The sequence below is a fragment of the Nomia melanderi genome, chromosome 11 (assembly GCF_051020985.1).
Source record: "Nomia melanderi isolate GNS246 chromosome 11, iyNomMela1, whole genome shotgun sequence".
NCBI classification, from domain to species: domain Eukaryota; kingdom Metazoa; phylum Arthropoda; class Insecta; order Hymenoptera; family Halictidae; genus Nomia; species Nomia melanderi.
The window spans coordinates 7,059,784-7,081,125 of record NC_135009.1 but is presented as its reverse complement, the minus strand read 5'-3'; the positions used below and the strand labels follow the sequence as shown (position 1 = coordinate 7,081,125).

General features: G+C 35.2%; 1 protein-coding gene across 4 annotated transcripts in view; it reads left to right on the top strand.

Annotated features, from left to right (window-relative positions):
• Positions 1 to 21,342, top strand: part of LOC116428851 (monocarboxylate transporter 10) — a 189,355-nt gene that overhangs the window by 142,495 nt on the left and 25,518 nt on the right. For 3 of the 4 annotated variants that reach the window (XM_031981010.2, XM_031981008.2, XM_031981009.2), the window contains 2 exons: positions 10,511 to 10,679; positions 12,837 to 13,001. In XM_031981010.2, coding sequence (XP_031836870.2) covers positions 10,511 to 10,679; positions 12,837 to 13,001 — 334 coding nt within the window. The remainder of the gene's footprint in view (positions 1 to 10,510; positions 10,680 to 12,836; positions 13,002 to 21,342) is intronic. The other variant, XM_031981011.2, reaches the window with a different exon arrangement.

Here is a 21,342-nt window from a genome sequence, read left to right as displayed (position 1 = left end):
GCGAAGATCAGTCATTTCAATGGCACAGGAGTGAGTCGATTCTTCCGTTTCCATAAAACAGTCAATTCTAATTTTAACTTGTCGCAGTTTGACTAGTTTCGTCGCAATTATTTATTTTTTAAAGATTTCTTTAATTTTCAATTATCGATTTTTAAAGTATTTACTTATTTTACAAAAACACCTTTAATCGATTTATCTCGCGACAAAATTCAAAAGGATGATTTCATTGTTATTATATTTTAGTGGGTTAGAAAATTGTATACTTATTATAGAAGTTAAAAAATTTGGAAAATATAAAGCTACCTTTATTTTCAGGAATACTGAAGGCATTCTGATATTAATGTAAAATAACGGATTCGAGGGGATGGTCACTGAGATCGTTTATCGGCCACGTGGATTTCAGATCCCGAAATCCGCGTCGGGAGCGTTGCTTCGGTCGGACGATTATTTGTAGCCGTTTGGGAGCCGTTTCGGTCACCGACAAGAGCCACTCGGGACTCGTGGCTAAGTGTTTAAGAGAATAGTCCGGGTACCCGTTGTAACCCGAACCGTGTAATTGTTAAAGGAAACCCTCACGTTTCAGAACACGTTCATTGCCAATTCTCGCCACTGTTAACTTCTCTAAACCTCCTGCTAAATCAACCTAAAATAAACAAAATAAAACCAGTTGAAGAAATCAACTAAACTTCACAACATTAATATTTACGATTCATCAACTGACTACTAAAAGATCGTTCGCGAATGAAATAAATTGATCACCAATTTAACGAGACTAATTAAAAATATTAATTAAATCGACTTACTTATTCAATCAAAATAATTTTATAATAATTAATTTCATAATCGTTATAAGAAGAGACGAACATTCAATGAAGTTATATTAATTGAATTTAGAAGATCATCTTAAGCTCATAATTTAATAGGGGTTTTTTAACATTTTCGTTGAATATTTTGTTAATCTTTTCAGACCTGATTTTTGTGTAAAATTGTGTTTATTTGTCTAACAACAATGGACTGCCATTAATAGGCTCAAAGCAAAAGTGTACATATATACGATTGCCTGTCATAATTTTAATATTTTGTCAGATATTGAAGTATTAAAACAGCATGCATTGTAATATGCGTCGATTTGAAGGGGTTAATTGGGTATATTTGTTTTTGTTATTGGACCGTCTCGAAAATCTTGTTGCCAAATCAACATTACCAAAATGTCGATCCTCTCGGCGGCGGCTACGGGTTCTCGCGCGAATTGTGGCCCGCTCCGATTAATTACTCGATTACGCGATTAATTAATCCGCCCGTTCTTGCGTGACGCTCAGTCGGTTTCCTTTGTTTCCATATCTCACCGCTTATTTTACCCTGCTATCGATACATGATAAACAAGCAAACAGATTCGTGGAGAAACTTTGGTTTGTAGCGCAAATAGATTTGGTTGTATTTAATATTTTTCGTTTCATTACTAGTTTAGGGAAGAAATGAAACAGCAATGTTGAATTTGTGTTCATTAAAACTGGCTTAATAATGACAATTGTTAATCGGAGAAATATAATTATGCCATTCATTGCAAGTCACAGTTGTTAATCACAAAATTATCATTATAATAATAATCTTATAGTTTTGAGATTTTTATTAACAATGAGAAGTTTATATTATGACAGATGATTAAATTTTGTAAATAAATACATTGGGAGGTTCTAGAATGTTGTTAAATAGAATTGTTAACGAAAATTTCTATTTCTTTTAAGAAATATAACAAGACGTTGTTTGTCAACTAATGTTTAAAATTCTAATTGAACTAATTCTATTTCTAATTTAGTTTATATTTATGTTTCATGCTCGTATTGTCTTCGATTCAATGAAAATCGCTTAATATTGAACGAAACTACGTGCATACATTGTCAAATGTGAAAATCTCTTTGAGTTCTCAATCCTGTGTTTGCATTAACCGATCAGATTTAGAGAAACACAACTGTTGTCACATAGGCGGCTTTCAAAGGACAAATAATTGCGGATTCCACGAGCGCAGAGCGTTGTCCGTGAATTTCGTGATCTGAAAATGGTATCCGGTGGTTGGTCGACGCAGTACGCGCCGCCATTCCGTATAACGCGAATTGTTCTAGTTCGTCCATCCATTTTGCTGTGAGCGTCACGTGACCCCCTATACTCAACGCCTTTACGACTCAACAAACTGATTGAAATTCGCAATTTTCTTAATGTGCTATTGTTGAGCATAAATCATTGAAGGTTACGAATACTTATATAAAGTTTAAAAGTTTGATAGTTTTAAATTTCATAGTTCGAAAGTTTGAAAGTTTGAAAATTTGAAAGTTTGAAACTTAAAAACTTTGAAACTTTGAAACTGTGAAAAATTTAAAAACTTTAGAGTTTCTCTTGTGTTCCATAATCTTTTTTTAACTCGTTGGATCGAGCAATGTTCGAAATAATATTTTCTCAATTATACAAGTATTCAGATCACAGAAAGATTTTCATACAAACCGGTTTCTACATTGCCAGCGTTTCTCCTTCGCGAAACGGCGAATCCGCGCATTTCTTTCGTAATAACTCCTGCATCCGGACGTACTCACGAAACGTAATTGCGAGGATTTCGCCGACGCAGTGCATCGATCCCGTCGGAAACCGCGAAGAACTCGAAATCAGCAGGTAGCGAAGTTATGGGAATGGGACGAGCTTTTTAATAGAAAAGTTTCCTCCGCTGGCAGCGGTGGACAGAAATGGAGAGGGAAGAAGAGAGAGATACGGGCAATCTTATCGGAATTATCACAGCGATATTTCACGGTCCGAGTGGGTAGTCGGTCGTTCGTCGAAACTTTTTCCTCGTGGCCTAGTCGCGCGGATTAATGGATCGTGGTCGGCTATCGCATAATCGAGCGATCGAGGAACGGTCTGTTTTCTTGCTTAAGTGGCCCCCATCATTTCGCAGCCTCATCGAAATATAGTAGGACTTCTCTTATCCGAATCTTGGATACCCGGATACTCAATTATTTGAACCTGTGATGGTAGCATGAATTATTCAAACAATTAGTATCTTGTTAATATTAATTGACAGCACAAATATTTCTAGCGTAAAGAAGACTATGCATTTATATCGTGTTATTAAAAGTCTTCAACAATTTATAAAATACAAATTTTAATAGTATCTAACATAACGATGCCATTTTTTTCCTTTGTATTTCTTGTTCCTATTTTCTATTTTCTATTTTCTTTTCTTCTGCCTTTTCTATTCTTCGTTTTCCCTCCTCCCATCTTTTCTATTCTTCGTTTTCCTTCCTCCCATCTTTTCTATTCTTCGTTTTCCTTCCTCCCATCTTTCCTTCCGATTTTCCAACTCTTTTTTTCCTTTCATAATTTCCCTTCATTATTCTATTTCGCTAAATGTACAAGCTCTCGATATCGACGATATCGACAAATTTACACACAATTACCGTTTAGTCAGTCAAGTTACACCCGACCAAATAAGGCACAAAAGGAGTCAACGGTCGGAACGACGAGATTTCTCGATGGACATGGAATTTCGCGAGCTTTCCCCGACTTTTTCCCTTGTCGCGAGCGTTCACGGGCAGCGGTCTGTTTATTCGTCGCTGAAAAATATCACGCTGAACGGAAAATTCGTTCGCGGCGACGGACGAAAAACGCTCGCCGGTGCCCAGGACATTGGAAAACGCGACCCAGTTCCGCGAACAATGGACGCAGTTTTCGAATGTTTCGAGGATCCGCCGATAATCTCGACACTCGACGAAACACGCAATTAACCGAGTTTTAATAGCGATACGCAACTTCCCTCGGCCCGATGACAATCGAAACTTTCGTAGCGGCCTGTTTGCATTTCGTTCGTAGACGGATCGATGTACCGGGTGTTCCGGTTAATTGTTCCGAAAAGTTGAAAGTGCGTGATAAACGTTCGCTTTCCTGCGAGAGGATACTCCTTTTTTCGCGAATATTGGTTTTGAAAGTTTTATTTTCGTGTGATGTTCGTGTTCCTAGTAAATGGTAACCGTTGACGAGAAAAAGATGTGTTAACGGTGTAGACTCAATAGACGGCTCTCAGTTGCCATTTAATTCGGCACGACGAAATCGTAAACTTTTAAAGTCAATATTAAGTTTCGTTATCATTTAAATAATATCGATACTTCATCAGAAAATAATGAATACTTATAATATCGAATATTATTGAATGCAAAGAGTTAAATGTTGTGATATCTAGAAAGGAATTCTTTATTTGCAATGATAACAGAAAGCTTTATTATTTTTGTATAAGTTCTCAAATATTGATGAAAAATATAATTTTCTTTTTCGTTTAATATAGCTTCTTGGCTAGCGATTCATTTGAGTCGTTTGAAACCATTTGTTAATTTTGGTGTTAAACTCCTTGAAGTTTATCGCATGGAAACAAAAAGCACCATTCATCCAATGATCAGAGTATTTCGAATTACCAGGGAAACAGCGTAACTGCCAAGCTGAACCGTAAAATCGATAAAGCACGTGTAACGGCTGGCAATAATGTACGTTTCAAGCTCCTTAAGGCTGACCGGCAACGTAAATTGAAGATTTCATTAACGGGAATCCCGGGTTTACTGTTTCACGCGGCCTGACGAATGTTTCGGCCCCGGTCCCTGGCCAGGGATTCGATAATGGTCCAATTAGTTGGCTCAGAAACTCGACACGGGTTTATTGAAGGGGCTCCTTTATTAACGGTAGATTGTTTCTGGATTCCTCGTATAAACCATTGGAAGAATGAGAGAAACCATGATATATATATTCAGTATACATTATAAAATAATTATTTACAAAAATTATACAGGTTATTTATAGTAATAATTCATAATTATTTGTAAAAATATCTTTAATAATTTTTCAGATGAAAAAATAATTGGATTTTGCACTGACAAATATGAAAATGTATTATAAGAAATTATAAAATAACGTACAGAAATTTCTATTAATATTTTGTCGTTTTATTAATGTTGTATTTTTGATAATTAACAATTTATTTAATATCTTTCTTTGAATATAACGTAAGTTATAAATCTTAATAGTTTAAGATATTTCTTTTTAATTAGAGTCAATGTTTTATACTGTTAAATGAGTATCGAATAATTTCAAGCTTTCGAAAGTAGTAATCGCAACGGGGTGAGAAAAGAACAGGGCTCTCTAAATTGAAAGCTGTCTACCTCGTCGTGATTCACCCGTCTACGTTGCGGAACATCTAATCTCGAGATTTTAATCAGCCCCTTTGGAAACCCGGATTGGTCACGTATTCCTAGTTTCCCTTCATCTTATCCCACTAATAGGGTCGCAAAACTGTCCTGATAATCTTTTCAAAATTGAGGAAGTTCGTGGAGTAAAACGTTGTTTACAAAAGCGTGAAACTTTTATCAGTAATATCACTAAACGTAATAAACACACACAAAGTAAGGATTAGAATTAAAATTACCGAAGAGGTTAACATTTTCTATTTTACTTTTCTTCTGCTATTATTAAAAAAAACAAATACTTTTTCTTGACAAAAAAGTAACGAAGATTAAATTCAAGTATATCTGTAATAAAATGCAATTCAATTAAAACCTCAACAAATACTCTTTTCTAATTTCTATTTAAAAATATTAAAAATTGAACACTTCTAATTTCAAATGTCAAATGTACATAATAATTATAATAAAATTTCAAATTTATATAATAATCATAAAATTTCAAATTTATATAATAATCGTAAAATTTTTAATTTATATAATAATCATAAAATTTCATATTTCAAATTTCAGATTTTCAAAAATTCAAAACATTCCGCACCTCCTCAACAAAAATTCCAATCACCCAGAACTCCATAATCACATCGTCATCTAAAAGCACTCCCATACTAAATTCCAGCAGAAGCTCTACCAGCTAACCTTTTCACACTTTAAAAAATCCACTAAACCGAACTTCCTGAAGAATCATTTAGAAAACTTTCCGCATTAGATCCGATAACTTAACGAACAAACTCGGTATCACCTAAAAACTGTAGCCTCATCATCGTAAATCGTAATTGGGACATCAAACGGCGATTCCCAGGAGGAAGAAAAGGGACGGGGCTGAAAGAAGAGTCTCAAACGAGGGAAGGTGGTCTCATTAACTTCCATGGTACGTCTAGGCACACGCTTATCGGCGTTATCAAGCAGGCCTGGTGGTGGCTCGCCGCCTAACTAGAAATCGATGGGACACGTCGCTGCCTTCCGTCGTTTAATACTCGCGAAAATTATTGACCAAGTTCGCCGCGGACCGGAAAGAAAAATGCCGGGGACAAAGGGAGCACGTTCGAGACGGCCGATGAATAATGCAAAAACCGTGCTCTTTCTTACTGGAGTAACAGCGTGTACTAGCGCTGAACAGCTGGAATTGCGAGATGGAATTGGTCAGAAAGAGGTAGCTGAGGGTTGGGATGATGCACATATTGATGAATGAGCTGTTTCTTTGTCAAAGTGATTATTTTAAATAATCTTACTATTAATGAATTTTGTGTATATGGAATTTTGCGATAAGAGATTTCAAATTTAATGAATTTTGTGTATAATGAATTTGTGTATAAGAAATTTGTTGTTTAACGGATTTTATGTATATGGAATTTTATTATAATGAATGTTAAATTTAATAAAGTTTTGGCACTAGAATTTGAGAACATTTGGAAAGAGTAAATCAGTCGATTTGGTTAGTGAGGTAAATAGAATTTAATTGGTGAGTTGTTCAGTTCGGTGAGTAGAGTATGTCAGTGTTATGCCAGACAGTGGAGAGTAGCACATTATCAATTAGAATTGGTAGAACACATCTACGTTAACTTAGACAAGTAGAGTACGTTAGTGTCAATTTGGACAAGTGAAATATGTCAATGGGAATACTGGTAAAGTAGACCATACAAGTAGATCGTGTCAGTATTAAATCAGGCAATTAATATAAATGAATAACAAATGAGGGAAATAAAATAGGCCAATGTTAATTTAGAAAGCTTCTTTATTGTTTATTTCAGCTAAAAAATTAATAAAATATTTAAAATGATAAGAATTCGATTTTATTGTTTATTTGTATATGTCTATTACAGAATAATTCATTTTCGAAGGAACATAATAAACAAAATCAGTTTAAATAAGTAGAATTTAAAGTTCCCTACGTGAACACTAGAAAAGATAATAATGAGAAGCGAGAGCTAATATCTTGCTCATGTAGAATTCACTGGAAATGAATTATTCATTAAACCACTGATGCAGAAAACATCCTTCTCTAATCTTCCACCGGCTACATGCATCAAAGAGAATTTGTGAAGTCAGTTCGGTTCTACCCACAGTTACAATCTTTGCGCACACCAAGGTCGGATAGCCTAGTCGATTCTATGAAGTAGAACAGATCGATATTAGTTCCGGCAAGTACCATACCTCAGTATCGTTTCAAATTAATGGAATACGTGGAATTGAATTTGAACAAGTGGAATATATCAATATCAGCGCAAACAGGTGGAATACATTAATATCTGCTCGGGCGAGGTAGAATCTATTATATTAACGCCTGCTCGAGCGAACAGAATATATATCGCTTGTTAAGTCGGATAAGTAGAATGTATCAATATCAATTAGAGTTAGTAGCATGGATCAACGTTGTTACAGCTGAATAAGTTGCGTCAATGATAAAGCAGAATCACTTTAGTAAAATTTACTATTACTCATTGTACATATGAATTGAGTAAATCATTAATAATTATTACTAAATAGTCACATTAAATTAGTAAATTATCAATATTATTAATATTACAAATATTTTCTACTATTCATGGTTTACTACGGAAGATAAATTGTACGACAATGGATTAAACAATTCTTTCATCGGATTGCCCGAGAAAGTAGCAATTTCGAAAATTATATGAGATTGTGTTATACACTGTTACTTTAACACTAGGACTACCAAGCAGTTGCTACATCATGTTTACATTGTCTCATAAAAGGATACCAAAATATGTTTCCCAATATTCGAAGCCACTAATCCTCCATCTGCGCACACCAATCATTTTAATAATCTTCAAACAAAAAATCGGAAATAGATTACTTTGACAGATTTCGTGCTTCTGTCGTTAATTAACGGTTAAGCAGGACACCGCTGTCCCCTCGAATCGTTAATTACTTTTACACCAAGCCGAGAAATCACCAGGGCATTCGCATTGTCCCCATCCCGTAGACAAGGGGAGGAAGAGAGGGCAGGAGACTTGTGCAATAAAATTCCGAACAACTCGTCCTTAGGGCGGATTCCTTTTCGTTGTTTACTACCGTTCCTGGTAGTCACGGAGCGCAATAAAAGAAGGAGGGAAAGACAGAAAGAAAGAGAGGAGAGATGAAAAAAATGGAACGAGAAAAAGAGGAATATTCTAGGAAAAGAGTTCCCGAGTGCGGTCGCTATCAACCTTTTCATTCCTGGGGAGCTAATTAGAAAATCATAACACAAAGCGCGTTTCACTGCGAGAATTGGTCGACTTGAATCGCGTTAGACCGTCGTCTTCGCCGTCCCCTAATTAACCGTGGAGAAGGGAATAAGCGTCTCGCGATGCAACGCTCAATGGACCGGCCACTGACTGAAAAGGAAGGAAAGACTTGGGAGGACCTGACGGGCTCGAGAAAATTGTATAAAATTTTTGAAACTCGTAGCGCGCGTTTGTGAGAATTCAGTTGAACGAGACTCGTTTTTAAGCTTTAACTCTGTTGGGTTCTCCGAGTGTTTTTGAACCAATCGTTTCTTATTTTTACCATTATTTCGTTTATATGATTTTCTTTTGAGTTAGTCGTGTTTTTATTTTGTTTAGGTTGTTTGAGTTTGAAGATTTTATGAATAACTTGTTGTTAATGAATGTGTTTCTGTTTTTTTCATAATATTTCAAGTGCATAGACAAATTGTAAGTAATAGTGCAATCAATATTATTATATTATTATATTATTATATTATCATATTATCATATTATCATATTATTATATTATTATATTATTATATTATTATATTATTATATTATTATATTATTATATTATCATATTATCGTATTATCGTATTATCATATTATCATATTATTATATTATTGTATTATTGTATTATTGTATTATTATATTATTATATTATTATATTATTATATTATTATATTATTATATTATTATATTATTATATTATTATATTATTATATTATTATATTATTATATTATTATATTATTATATTATTATATTATGATTTCATTGTTATTTCACTTACTTCTACACATCAATTATTCAACTGACTTCAACGACCCTTCAATTCGAATAACTTCAACCGAATTTCAGTCGAATTTCAACAATTCGAATATAATGACGAAAAGAACCTTGGAAACAATAAAATACTCGTCATTCTATCATATAAAGCAAATAGCTCAAAGCAAGATAACGTTCAAATGTGGTTGCACTTGAATCCCTCTCCAATTCGTTCTAACATCTAATTAAGTTTCAATCGTATGTCCCCTGTTCTCGCGTGTTCCCTCAGTCCCGTTCCCGATACCCTGCTTTCCCCCGTTTCCCGTTTTATTTAATGACGCGCCACTTTACGAGCGCCGCGCCGTCAAAGTTGTCTCTCGTTAGATTCGCCGGGCGAAGGGGGGCGTCATAGGGATCGGATAAAGCGAGCGTCGCCCTCGGGATCGTTCGCATTTAATCCTGCACGACACGGGAGCGTGTCGCGGCGTGTAATTTCAATGAAAGAAAAAGAGGAGGAAGGAAAAACGAGGAGGGAGGGACGGATGGGGGAAGGAAAATAAATTGTGAAAGACACTCGCTGGAAATTGTAAGGTGATGGCGTTTTCTGCTAGTTAAACGCCGTTCCACGACTACCGGAAAAAGTGGATTTAACAGGGAAAAAATTTCTGGGATTAGGAGACGCTGCAGCGTCTTCGGATGCTGACTGCGTTCGAATGCCTTCGAGTGCACGCGTTTCCGCAGATCCGTGCCCGAAGATGTATGCAACGGGGAAGGATATTGCTGCTGGAAAGAAAGCGAGCCATTTTTATCGCTGTCCGGCGTTGTTCAAATGGAAAAAAGTGGAAGAATTAATAGCGTTTACTCGAATAACTTTTTAATTCCATTGTTAACATTAATCACAAGATAGACGTTAAAACTGAAGAATATAATCCTTTGTATTTTAGTAACTAATCGATTTCTTTATTCGTTGATGAACTTCATGTTTCTACGAATTTCAGAATCTCTCTTTCATTTAGTGATCAGATCACCCGACTTTAATACGCGTATTGTAATTATTATATGGAGATGATAGATCTTTCTAAATCTTGAAGGAGTCAGCATCGATTTCTATATACCTCTTTTCGACGAAGGAAAACGAAATGAAAAATAAAAAGAGATTAAAAAAGTACTTCATTTTTGTAATTAATTAACGTTGAACGACCGGTCAGAGGGAAGTTCGCTTTCTTGCCAATGTGACCCTAAAGTAACTATCGAATTAACGTTTTAGCGTGGGCGGGCGCGTTGAGTGCTGCGGTTTCCCGTGGTTCAGCGCCGCTGGTCGTCTGTGCGTGTCGCCGAGGAAATACAAGGGTTACGGCGGTGATTGGCGGTCTCGTGCTGGCATTGGCCTCGCTCGTCACCTCGTTCACTGTCGAACTGCACCAAGTGCTCCTCAGGTGAGTAAGAAGTACCCCGATCGCACTGACCACCCGCCGTCCCGGATTAACCCTATCACTGGCCAATTAAGACTAGGTTTACGGAAAACCATGATTTGTCATTCATTGATAGATCATTACGTGAAAGCGTCGATTTCACGCATATTGTATTTTATAAACATTACTCGGCAAACGTCTTTGTCGGTTTCGATTAATAGTCTATGGGTCTATAGTCTAATAATAATAGACTAATTATGGTATAATATATTAATAATTTATAATCTAATGATCTAATAATAAGAGACTAATTATAGCCTAATGTAATAACAGTCTGATAGTTTATTATTAAATTCCTAATTTCCACGGTGCAAACGAATCGGCATCAATTTTTCTAGAAACAATAGAATAAATCGTAAAATAAGTGTTCGTAAACCTAGTGTTGATGGAATGTTAATTGGATGACCTACTAATTTTCTATATTTCGTGATTGTCACCGCTGAGATTGGTGGCGACAAGTTCAATTCACCTGTGACAGTTATAAAATTACACACTCATTTTATTTTATTTGTAACAGTTATAACATTTCATTCATATTATTATTATTACAAGACCTCTGCAAGTCGATGTCGAAAAAGAATTTTACGAGATTCTTGTCAGTGTATTCGCAACTTAAGGAAAAAGAACAGTTACCCTGAAATAGAACACTTGGTAGGTGAAATTGAACACGATCGATCCTCTGTGATGGCCTTAACGGCGAGTCCCGAGGAACTAGTAATGGAGAAACACGTGCTACGCGGATAAACACAGCGAGCAGACGGTTTCATTTGTTTGCGAATTGCATAATACAGACGGTTTGGGTTTCATTCACGACAAGTGACTGTGTTTCTCCTCTCTGTCTCCTTTTCTCTATTTATTTAGTAAGGAAGCTTCTTTTTAATATCCTTCGTGACGTAAGGAGACCACCAGCCGGAGGACATAGTAGAGAAGGTTCTTTTCTTTCAAGACAAATTCTTGGAAAATTCCTTCCTTCGTGTATAATAATATAAATGTTGTAATACTGATAAAAATTCGATAGAGGTAAAGGATGGTTCTTTTAAGATTTATTTTCTATGCGAGAAAATGCTTTTATGCAAAATCTTTGAAACTATAGGACTTACGGAAAAATTAGATCTACAAAGTAGAAAAGAAGATTTATAAATGAACTATAAGGAAAGCTTATAAAATATAAACCTTATGAGCGTAATAGTATAATAGAATCTTTTTTTAAATTTGCCTACAAAAATTTAGCAAAAATGTTCGGAGTCTAATAATAATTAGCGAGAGGTACTCAAGTCAATAGGTTGAAAAATAATTGAATTCTGTTATCTTTCACCTAGCTTTGCTGGAAGTCAAACACACAACGAAAAAAATCACTAAAAGATAGATTCTACCACACATATTTACCTTCAACTCATTGTCAGTAAAAGCGCACAGAACCGTCCCATGATGAATAATTAATGCAGTTATCTCTGATTCCACGAGAAACGGTACCAAACATGTATTCCCAAAACGCCTCGTTCGTTCAAAGTTCACGTTTTATCCGTTCCCACGCGTGTCCCATTCCACATCCTGCCAAAAGGCTTTTATCCCAACGAAGAATCAAACTGTTACCGGGTTAATCCATGAAATTACAACTTGTACCGTAAAAATCGGACCTGAAATCTCGAATCTTGGAAGCTGTAGCCGCGAATTAAGCCTTAAAAGAATGAGATCTTAGGGTTCTAGCCTTGAGTAGTAAAAGATGAAATTGTCAATACTTGATACTTCGAGTGTAAAGGCTTGACTGTTGAAGACTCTTAAGGTTCAGATTGAACCTTCAAATTTTCAAGTCTGAGCCCTGAAACCTTGAAGACTCAATCTTTATGGAACTCTAAGCTTTCAAGACTCAGCCTTTAAAGTTGAGCTTGGAAGTTTCAAAGACTTGAACTACATAGAATTCTAACTCTTCAAGACTCAGCTTTAAGGTTGAGTTGTGAAGTTGGAAAGACTTTGCCTTCAAGGTTCAGTCTTGAACCTTTCAAGACTCGAGCTTTATAAAACTTTAAGCCTTCGAAGTTGATCCTTGAAGCTTTGAGCACTCGAGGCCCGTACAACGCCATTCGCAACCAAAAGACGACTCACCGTTGCAAATTGTAACAGCTACGGTCTGGTGTTGGGCACTGGTGCCGGCCTCGTAAGGGAGACAGCCGGCGTGGTGCTGGGCCATTACTTCAGGAAACGACGAGAGTTCGTCGAGATGGTGGTGCAGGCTGGCGCTGGCGTCGGGATAGTGCTCTTCAGCGTCTTCTACAGAGAGGCGGTCGGGTAAGTTATTACATGTATTTCCTGGCTGGCGACGATGCGAACAATAGGCGTCATCGGCGACGGAATGACGAGAGGGTGTCTGTTGCTTACGGCCGGCTAGAGACCGTCTCAAGATTACTGGAACCACTCGCGTCTCCCTCGACGCGCGTTTGATTGACCGTCTGCGGAGAGTGACTCTCGCTCGAGTTTAACTGGTTTCCTGGTTCTTGATGCTGGAAACGGAAAGGACATTTTGCGACTTTGTTTGCTAGTTAGTTTAAGCTTTGGTATCGTTACGGGTAGTTTAATGGCCTTTGCAGCAAATCAATTTTTAGTGATACAATGAACAATATAATTACATTATATGTAAATAGTGAAACAATGAATAGAGAAATTATGCACAAATAGTGAAAGTATAAATAGAAAAATTATACAGAAATAGTGGGACAATAAGTGATAAGCAGAACAAATGCCTTTATTCTTGTAAATAAATTTCTTTTATATACCGAGGCTTTCAACTGTGGCTTAAAAATGAATGAAATAAAAATTTAAGCAATTATTCGTTTTTGTTTTACATTATTAGTAATTATGAACACTAGATTTTTGGACATTTTTGTTTGGTTTACTCTATTGCTCCTAGAAAAATTCATATTCGTTTATTCGTATGTTGCAAGCTAGAAATTTAAAAATAGACAACTGAGATACATACTGAACTAATTGCATGACTCAAAGTTGACGTTAACATTTAGTAAATAGTGGTTGCAAAATTTAATATGCGTCAGACTGACGCGTACCATAAACCTAGTGTTACTGAGAGTTGTTTCAAGAATTAATATTAAAAATGATAAGATTTTGACAAAATAAAACATTTAAGATTTAGCGAGTTCATTAATTTTCTTCTTACCTTCTTTTTCTTTCTTCAAACCTCTTTAAATGATCGAAAGATAAGAAGACAATGTTCCGAGTCTTCTAAGAGAAATGCATCTGCATTACACAAAAGAAATAAAAGAGAATAAGGTTAGCTTTATCGAAAATGTAGTTCACTGATTGGAAATTCAATTATCCTGTAAAACATCGATTCTCCGGCACGGAGTATTTTATCCTGCCACTTTGATTATTCGCATGGTGCCCCGGCAACTGAAAGAACCGCTTAAGAGGGGAAATCAATTTCCATGTAACGGGACCATTCTCTCGCAAAGATAGCCATTACCATGTGACACTTCAAAGGGAAACGCAGTTTCTAACTGAAATCGAGTAGCAATCTGACGACGATATCGATGTCTCCATACCTGTTCCCTTTGTCGAGAGAACGGTTTTTTTTCGCTTGAAGGAAAATCGATTTGTTATTCAAACAAAGGACAAAAAAAACGGTGGATCGTTGCCGGGATGAAAGATCAAAGAATTTGATTGGATCACAGATTCGTCTAACAAGTATCGGCAAACGATGGTAAACTGGTGCTCGGGAAATCTTCGAGTTACAAACGAAATTAATTTTTTACACGTCGTTAGCAATTGGTCCTTATGAACTTCAGAAATTCTTTCGGAATCTTTATCCTGCGTGAATCGAAAAATATTCATTTATCGCCACTTTACAGATTTCGTTGGAATTTTCAATTTTTACACGATTTGGAAAATTTCATTTGCATTGATTATGGGAGTTTTATGTAATTCTTGATTTCGACGAAAATTGGAATATGTAATGTTTGTTTCGAATTCGAAGTTGTTCCAATGTTTGCTTTAAACATCGAATGCAATGGAAAAATATGAAATACATTATTGTATAACCTGTAAGGGAATAAAAAAAAGGGAGTAAAAAAATGTTGTTTCTCACAGGGAAAATACAAATATTATTCAGTTCACTCGCGTCTAATTTAAACTTCATTTATTTCTGTTTAAATACAATGTGGAAAATTTACGATTGTTATATGTACGTGTTTCTCTGTGTCCTTTGTTATTACTAAGGTTTATTCATCAATGTTTATCTTAGTTTTCAATTGTTGGAAACATTGAAATGTACAGGGTGAAACCAAACAGAGAATAAGTTTAAAGGACACCCTGTAGAATGACTTTCCGCCGCAAAGGAAATGGAAGTCTTCATTCCGGAAACCTAGAAAATCCTCAAACACGGATTCCTTTCTACATCGCTCGTAATTGCGTTAATGGATTGATCACGTTCGTCGACTAGATATTATCGTCGATGACGAGGGAAGGATGCGGTGCTTCCTTTAATTAAATGAGCCGTCTTGAATCGGATCGAGACATCACAATTGCATCCTAGGGAATATATAGATATTCTACAATAAAAGAAAAATATCTTACAACAGAGAAATAATGATTAATTTACAATTTTCCTTGGCATTATCAATTAAATCTCTAAAATAATCTTCATACTAGACAGTTATCTTTGTGGAGAAAATAATTTGTAATTACTTCTGTTATAATCAAAAAATGATTACATCCTTAAAAGACTTTCAATTTCGATGTATCATTCACAGTAGTAAAACGACATTTCATATATCTAATTAATGATATTTATGAAATTGGTAAGTGCAATATCAGAATTACTACAAAATATTATATTCGAACTATTAATTATTATTTAGATTAAATATTATTTAATTTATTAAGTATTCAAAGAATTATTCAGCAAAAACCTAATTAAATTTTCTTTTTATCTTTGCGTGTGTATAAATTTGTCTAAAATATTCCTTTTGTAATAAAGACAGAATTATTACCACTATATATTGTTAATCAATTTTCCACTATGGTTTCTAAGCGAATCAAAATACAACGCAGCTCTTGGAATGAATCGCTTTAGTGGCAACACGTCTTGTTTGTTAGATACTAGACATGATTCAAGCTATTTAACGTGGTACTGATGTTTCTCCGGACACCTAGACAGGTGATCCACCGTTTGCCGCGGATCTACTGCATTGCAGGTGCAATATACGGAGTACTGTACTCCTTCGAGAGAAAACGTTCGATGTACAGAAACTTTAGCTGGTCTTGAGGGGATATTTTCAGCGGAATTTTTCCTGGGAGTAGTCGTTACACGTTGCCGCATCCAAAACAGCATTGATTAAAATTTATCTCTCACATGTGTGGGAAAGAGAAGTTGAATGCAAATGCAGAATGAATAACTCACATTTTCTACTTATTGTAAAAAATTCTAGACAGTTTCCTTGCTTTTTATTTCTAATTTATTATTCTCTTCCTGTGCATACTATTTTTTTTTGTAAGTAATAGAAAAATGTGTAAGGAATATAAGTACAAATAAAATGTAAAGGAAGATCAATGAATAATTAAAATACACAAGAACAGAATTAACGAAGTGTTAAACAAGAAACAATGGAACAATGAAGTGTAACAAAAAGTATGAACAAAATTGCAACAATGAACACTGAAAAAATAAGAAACCCAAGAAAAATGTGAATAACATTTTGCAACGAAAAATGAGAAAAGAAAATATGAATGAAAAGTACGGATTTTTCTTGCGTGTTGACATAAAAGGAAAATATGAATAGAAAATATGCATAAAACGTAAACAAAGAAAGATAAACACTAAACGTACTGGCAGTTTATATATTCCTACCGTACCACTCAAATAACTGGTTATAAAATAAACAAGTAAACACAAGGGTAAACAAGTCATAGGATAAATTTTGATTAGCTGAGACGGAAATAAGAGGAATCACAAAAATTGGAAAACTTATTGGAAAGTTGATATAAAGTGAAATAAACAGAAGAGAATGCAGAATATTGAATAAAATTTTAAAACCAATCATTTGACCGGTTCGAAGTACGATTTGTGTTAAAGAACGAAGTATACAAAAGTATACACCACATACAACTAACGGACAATAAAGGAAGAGAGCCTATAAAATACAAATGAAATGTAAATAATGAATAATCAAGAAACAACGAAATGTACCGAAGCGTAAGTGGATTAAAAACGGGGAACGATGAAGCAACGCATCAAAATCAAGTGGTGCGTCGAATTGTTTCTATTTTTTTTTTCTCGTCAGTGCAACAATGACGACACCGTATCTGCCGCGAAATAGAATTCGCTCCTAACGAACCAATTTCATTTTCCAGTGTCCCGTAAATATTCTAACAACGGTGCGGTTCGGGTTCGCCTAATTACCAGCGAGCCGCGTTACAATTCCATTCCCCTCTAATTCCCTGATACCGAACGACGCGGACGCTGACTCCGCGCGCAACGCGACGCCTAACGATCGAGTCGCGGTGCCCGTGAATTTTTCGGATACACGCGACGAACTGATAGAATTCTAACGAGAGTATCGTTGTTTGAAATGTTGACGGATATGATTGCAACATCTTTGGTGATACAGAAATTTATTAATTGATTGTGTTGTTTGTATAAAACCGATAATTAAATATATTGATTGAGGGATACTGATATAGTAGATAGATAAATGGATAAATAAATAGATGGACAAATAGATGGATAAATAGATAAAGAAGTTGACATATAAATAGGTAGATGAATGATTTGATAGATAGGTAGATAAATATTTAGATAAACAGATGGATGAATGGATAAATAAATAGATCTAGATAAATAAATAAATATTTCAAAAGCTAATTAACAAGATGTAGATTATAACCTTACATTTTTGCGAACATCAGAAAGAGAAGGTTCAAGGCAAACTTCAAAGCATGTCAAGTTAACAAGGTTAACAGAAAGTAACAGTCGAAGATGCAACTCCTCCATTTTCGTGTTCACTGACAAAAGTTTTTAAAAATTACTCGTGACGGTCAACGTGTTAATCCTGAAACCGACTTTCACGATTCCGATGTTTTAAGCGGCAACGGTAATTAATATACTTCCCCAGGAAATGAAATTAGCGAGTCGCTGCGCAGGTAGAACGAGGTCGCGTGAATGTAATGCGGACCGCGTTCTTCGCTAAATAGAATAGGACGGTGTGTTGTCGGACGTGATATCCGTGCGAAAAGTAGAATGGAGCTGTGCGCTGTCAGCCAGTGAAGGCATTACGTCTAAATGAACGAGAATTGAAATATACCGTTTGTAAATAATGCACTGTAAAATGTAATTAAACAATTTCATAATACACTGTGTAAATAGATACGTTGAAAATATGGACACTGATAAATATACAAATTTGCAAATCAAAGCAAATTAATTGTTAAAATACTTGTATCAACTACAAAATTTTCTGTAAATTTATTTTTCTTAAAGATCTTGATATTTATTGTTTATTATTTATGTAACTTATTCTTTATATAATTTTACTTATACAATGTTCCTTTTATGTTTACTTATTATTCATATTCTTCATATTTTCATTCATGTACTATATTGTTACTGAAGCTAGTTATTGTTAATATAATGTATTTTAGTTTATTGTCGACTGAATACGGCGCAGTTGTAAATAATACTCCAGCTGGAATAAATAAATCATCGAGAGAGTCAGATTGAAGACAAATGTGATTAAGCAAGTAGAACTGAGTCGTCAGGTAAATACGTTTCTCCTTGCACGCAATAAAACAAGTGGAATAGAGCTCTGCATTGTACAGTAGATTGTACATTATTTACTGTTCGTCGAGCGAAACGTTGTAATGTTGACAGACAAATCGTACGTAGTCAGCCGAGTAAAGAATGTCAGCACATAGTCAGACTCAGTGCACAAGTCGCTCGGCAATTGAAATAGAATCAAATATTGTCTAACAAACATCCTCCTCCTCCATGTTTCCCAATTCTAGACCAAGCAAAATAATTAATAAATACACTATCAAATTCAGTTATCCGACGAAGCTCTTGTTTGTCAATCAAAAATTCCAGTTGTAATTTTCTCAGTGCAAAATATTTATACTAAAACTGTATTCTTAATTTTGTAATATATTGATAACCTATAAAAATAAATAATTAATAGTAGAATTAAATACACAAACTATACAATTTAATCTAATAAGTAATAGTAAACGAATAATTATTGAACAATAATATATGATTATTAATGTTAATATTATATATTAATATATTACTGTTAATAGTATTAGTTATACATTGCTATTAATAATATATTATTTCTTAATATATTTCATATATTATTATTTAATATACTACTTTAGTAAATTATATAATATTATTTAAAATTATACATTCAACAATGTGCATCGATCTCGTGTTACCATTTCCTAAGTGAATCCTATTTTCTTGCCGCCCAAAAAATTCTCCAAAAAACGACGCGACTTTCACGAGACACATTGACAAATGAATCCCGTTGCCAAATCCCTAAACAAGACGTAGGCGTCCGCGATCTTTCCGCTAAAAATTCAAGAAATCGGTACGGTGCGTTGCTCCAAAACGCATTCCACAAAATCCATTTGGCTTTCCCACTAAAAGTGCAGCGGCCGTCCCATTTGTTCGCGCGAGTAGGATAAATCGGTGTAACACGAGTCTCTGGTGGAAACCATCGTGGCGGTAAAACCGGCACAAATTCATATACGAAACAATGTTCCGTACCGCACAGACTGGAATTCTGATTTCTACGTCGATCTCCTTTGCTGTTTTACTGGAAGAAACAATAACGGAGCTATAAAAAACTATTAAATGGAAATGTTAACGAGCGAAATTAAACTGTACAATTAAACATTTTTAATTTAAATTGCGGAGAACGAATAAAAATTGAAGTTCAAATTAGGAAATGAAAGTTTATATCGAAATTATAAAACCTGGAAGCATGAAATTTTTGAAGACCAAGGACTGCGTTAAAATGACAAAACTAAAAAGTACAAATACAAGTAAGAAGACGAAAATTAATCTCAAATTGGGAAAGTAAAATTTCAATCAAAATTGGTTGGAACCACCGAATTTGAATCTGACTTACGAAATTAAAATGAAATTTCAACTACACGGTTCCAAACAAAATTCAAGCTACACAACTCAAAATGAAATTCAACTTAGAAAATTCAAAATCAAATTGAAATTAGAAATCTGAAAATGATATTCAAATAAAAAACCTCGAAATGAAGTTCAAATCAGAAAACTCAAAATGAAATTCAAATCAGCAAATTAGAAATTACACGATCCTGTTTCGTTCAAAATGTCGTAGCTGTCTGTCCCGCAAGCCGGAAATGCTCGCACACGAGAATATAGGTCGTGCGAGGGTGTCCTCGAAGCACGCGTGTGTCCAGACACCCACGCTCGTCGCTACGGGAACACGCCCACGAGATTTTTCGCGCCGCGTCCCACGCACGCGATAAATCTGCGGTTGGTCGAGACTATCTCTGCGCGTTGCGAACAGAAAGGGACTGCATTAATCGGCGTATCTGGTGTCGGAAACGGTACCGAGGCAACCGTACGTCGTAACGGTTACCATTTTAGACGGGAATCTAGCAGTCATCCATCAAACGAGCACTGACGTTCCTCCATCAATCAGCATTCGAAGCAATCGCACGGACGTTCGGTTGCTGTTACGCCGTTTAAAGTAGACAGAGGGAGATTTGTATGCTTGGACTTCTTCTGGGAAGCGGAAGAATTGTATGGGAAGAAGAATGGAATTGTTTATGGGTATCTTATTGCGGCCAGTTTGGAAATTTACCTATTTTCGTTGTTTATATTGTGTACTTTGTAATTTGTGTACTGTAGATTGTGGGAATATATAGTTTATTGTAGTGTATATTATTATTATTATATTATATATTTATCGATGTTCCTTGAAAAATTATAATGTAGGAGCTAGTATCAATTGATTAATTTTTAATTGAATTATTAAACAACAACGTGAACGAATGATATCAATTGGGAACTATCTATCAATAAATTTTGTATCCTTTATTTAACTCTTTGCACTCGGAAGCTTTTCACTACAAATATTTTAACATTTCCTGGTGAGACAAAGGCGAAAGATATTTTGTCAAACTAACTCGACCAGAAATCACACATACATTGAGGAACAGAGCTATTTTATTTCAATATTTCTCAAATTGTCGCATTATACGGAGTATAATATTAAATATCAAATTTTATAGTCTTACTGTATGAAATCAAATGGTGAGTGAGAATCACCCCTCGAGTACAAATGCTTAAATAACATCGTTTTACCAATTGATTTGCTCTCCACTTTATTCGATTGCTTCGAGTATCAAAACATTTACACTGATTTGTAAGGGAAATGAACTTTTCCAATAATAATCCATTAACATACCACTAAACAGAAGAGTGATCAGTAAAATTCCAAAAATTCAAATTTACGATGCGGTTTCACACACACACACACACACACACACACACGTACACGCACTCGACCGTATCAGTGGATGCAGGCGTTAGAAGAGGAAACGCTTAACAAGCAAAAGTGAAGTGGCCAGAAATTCA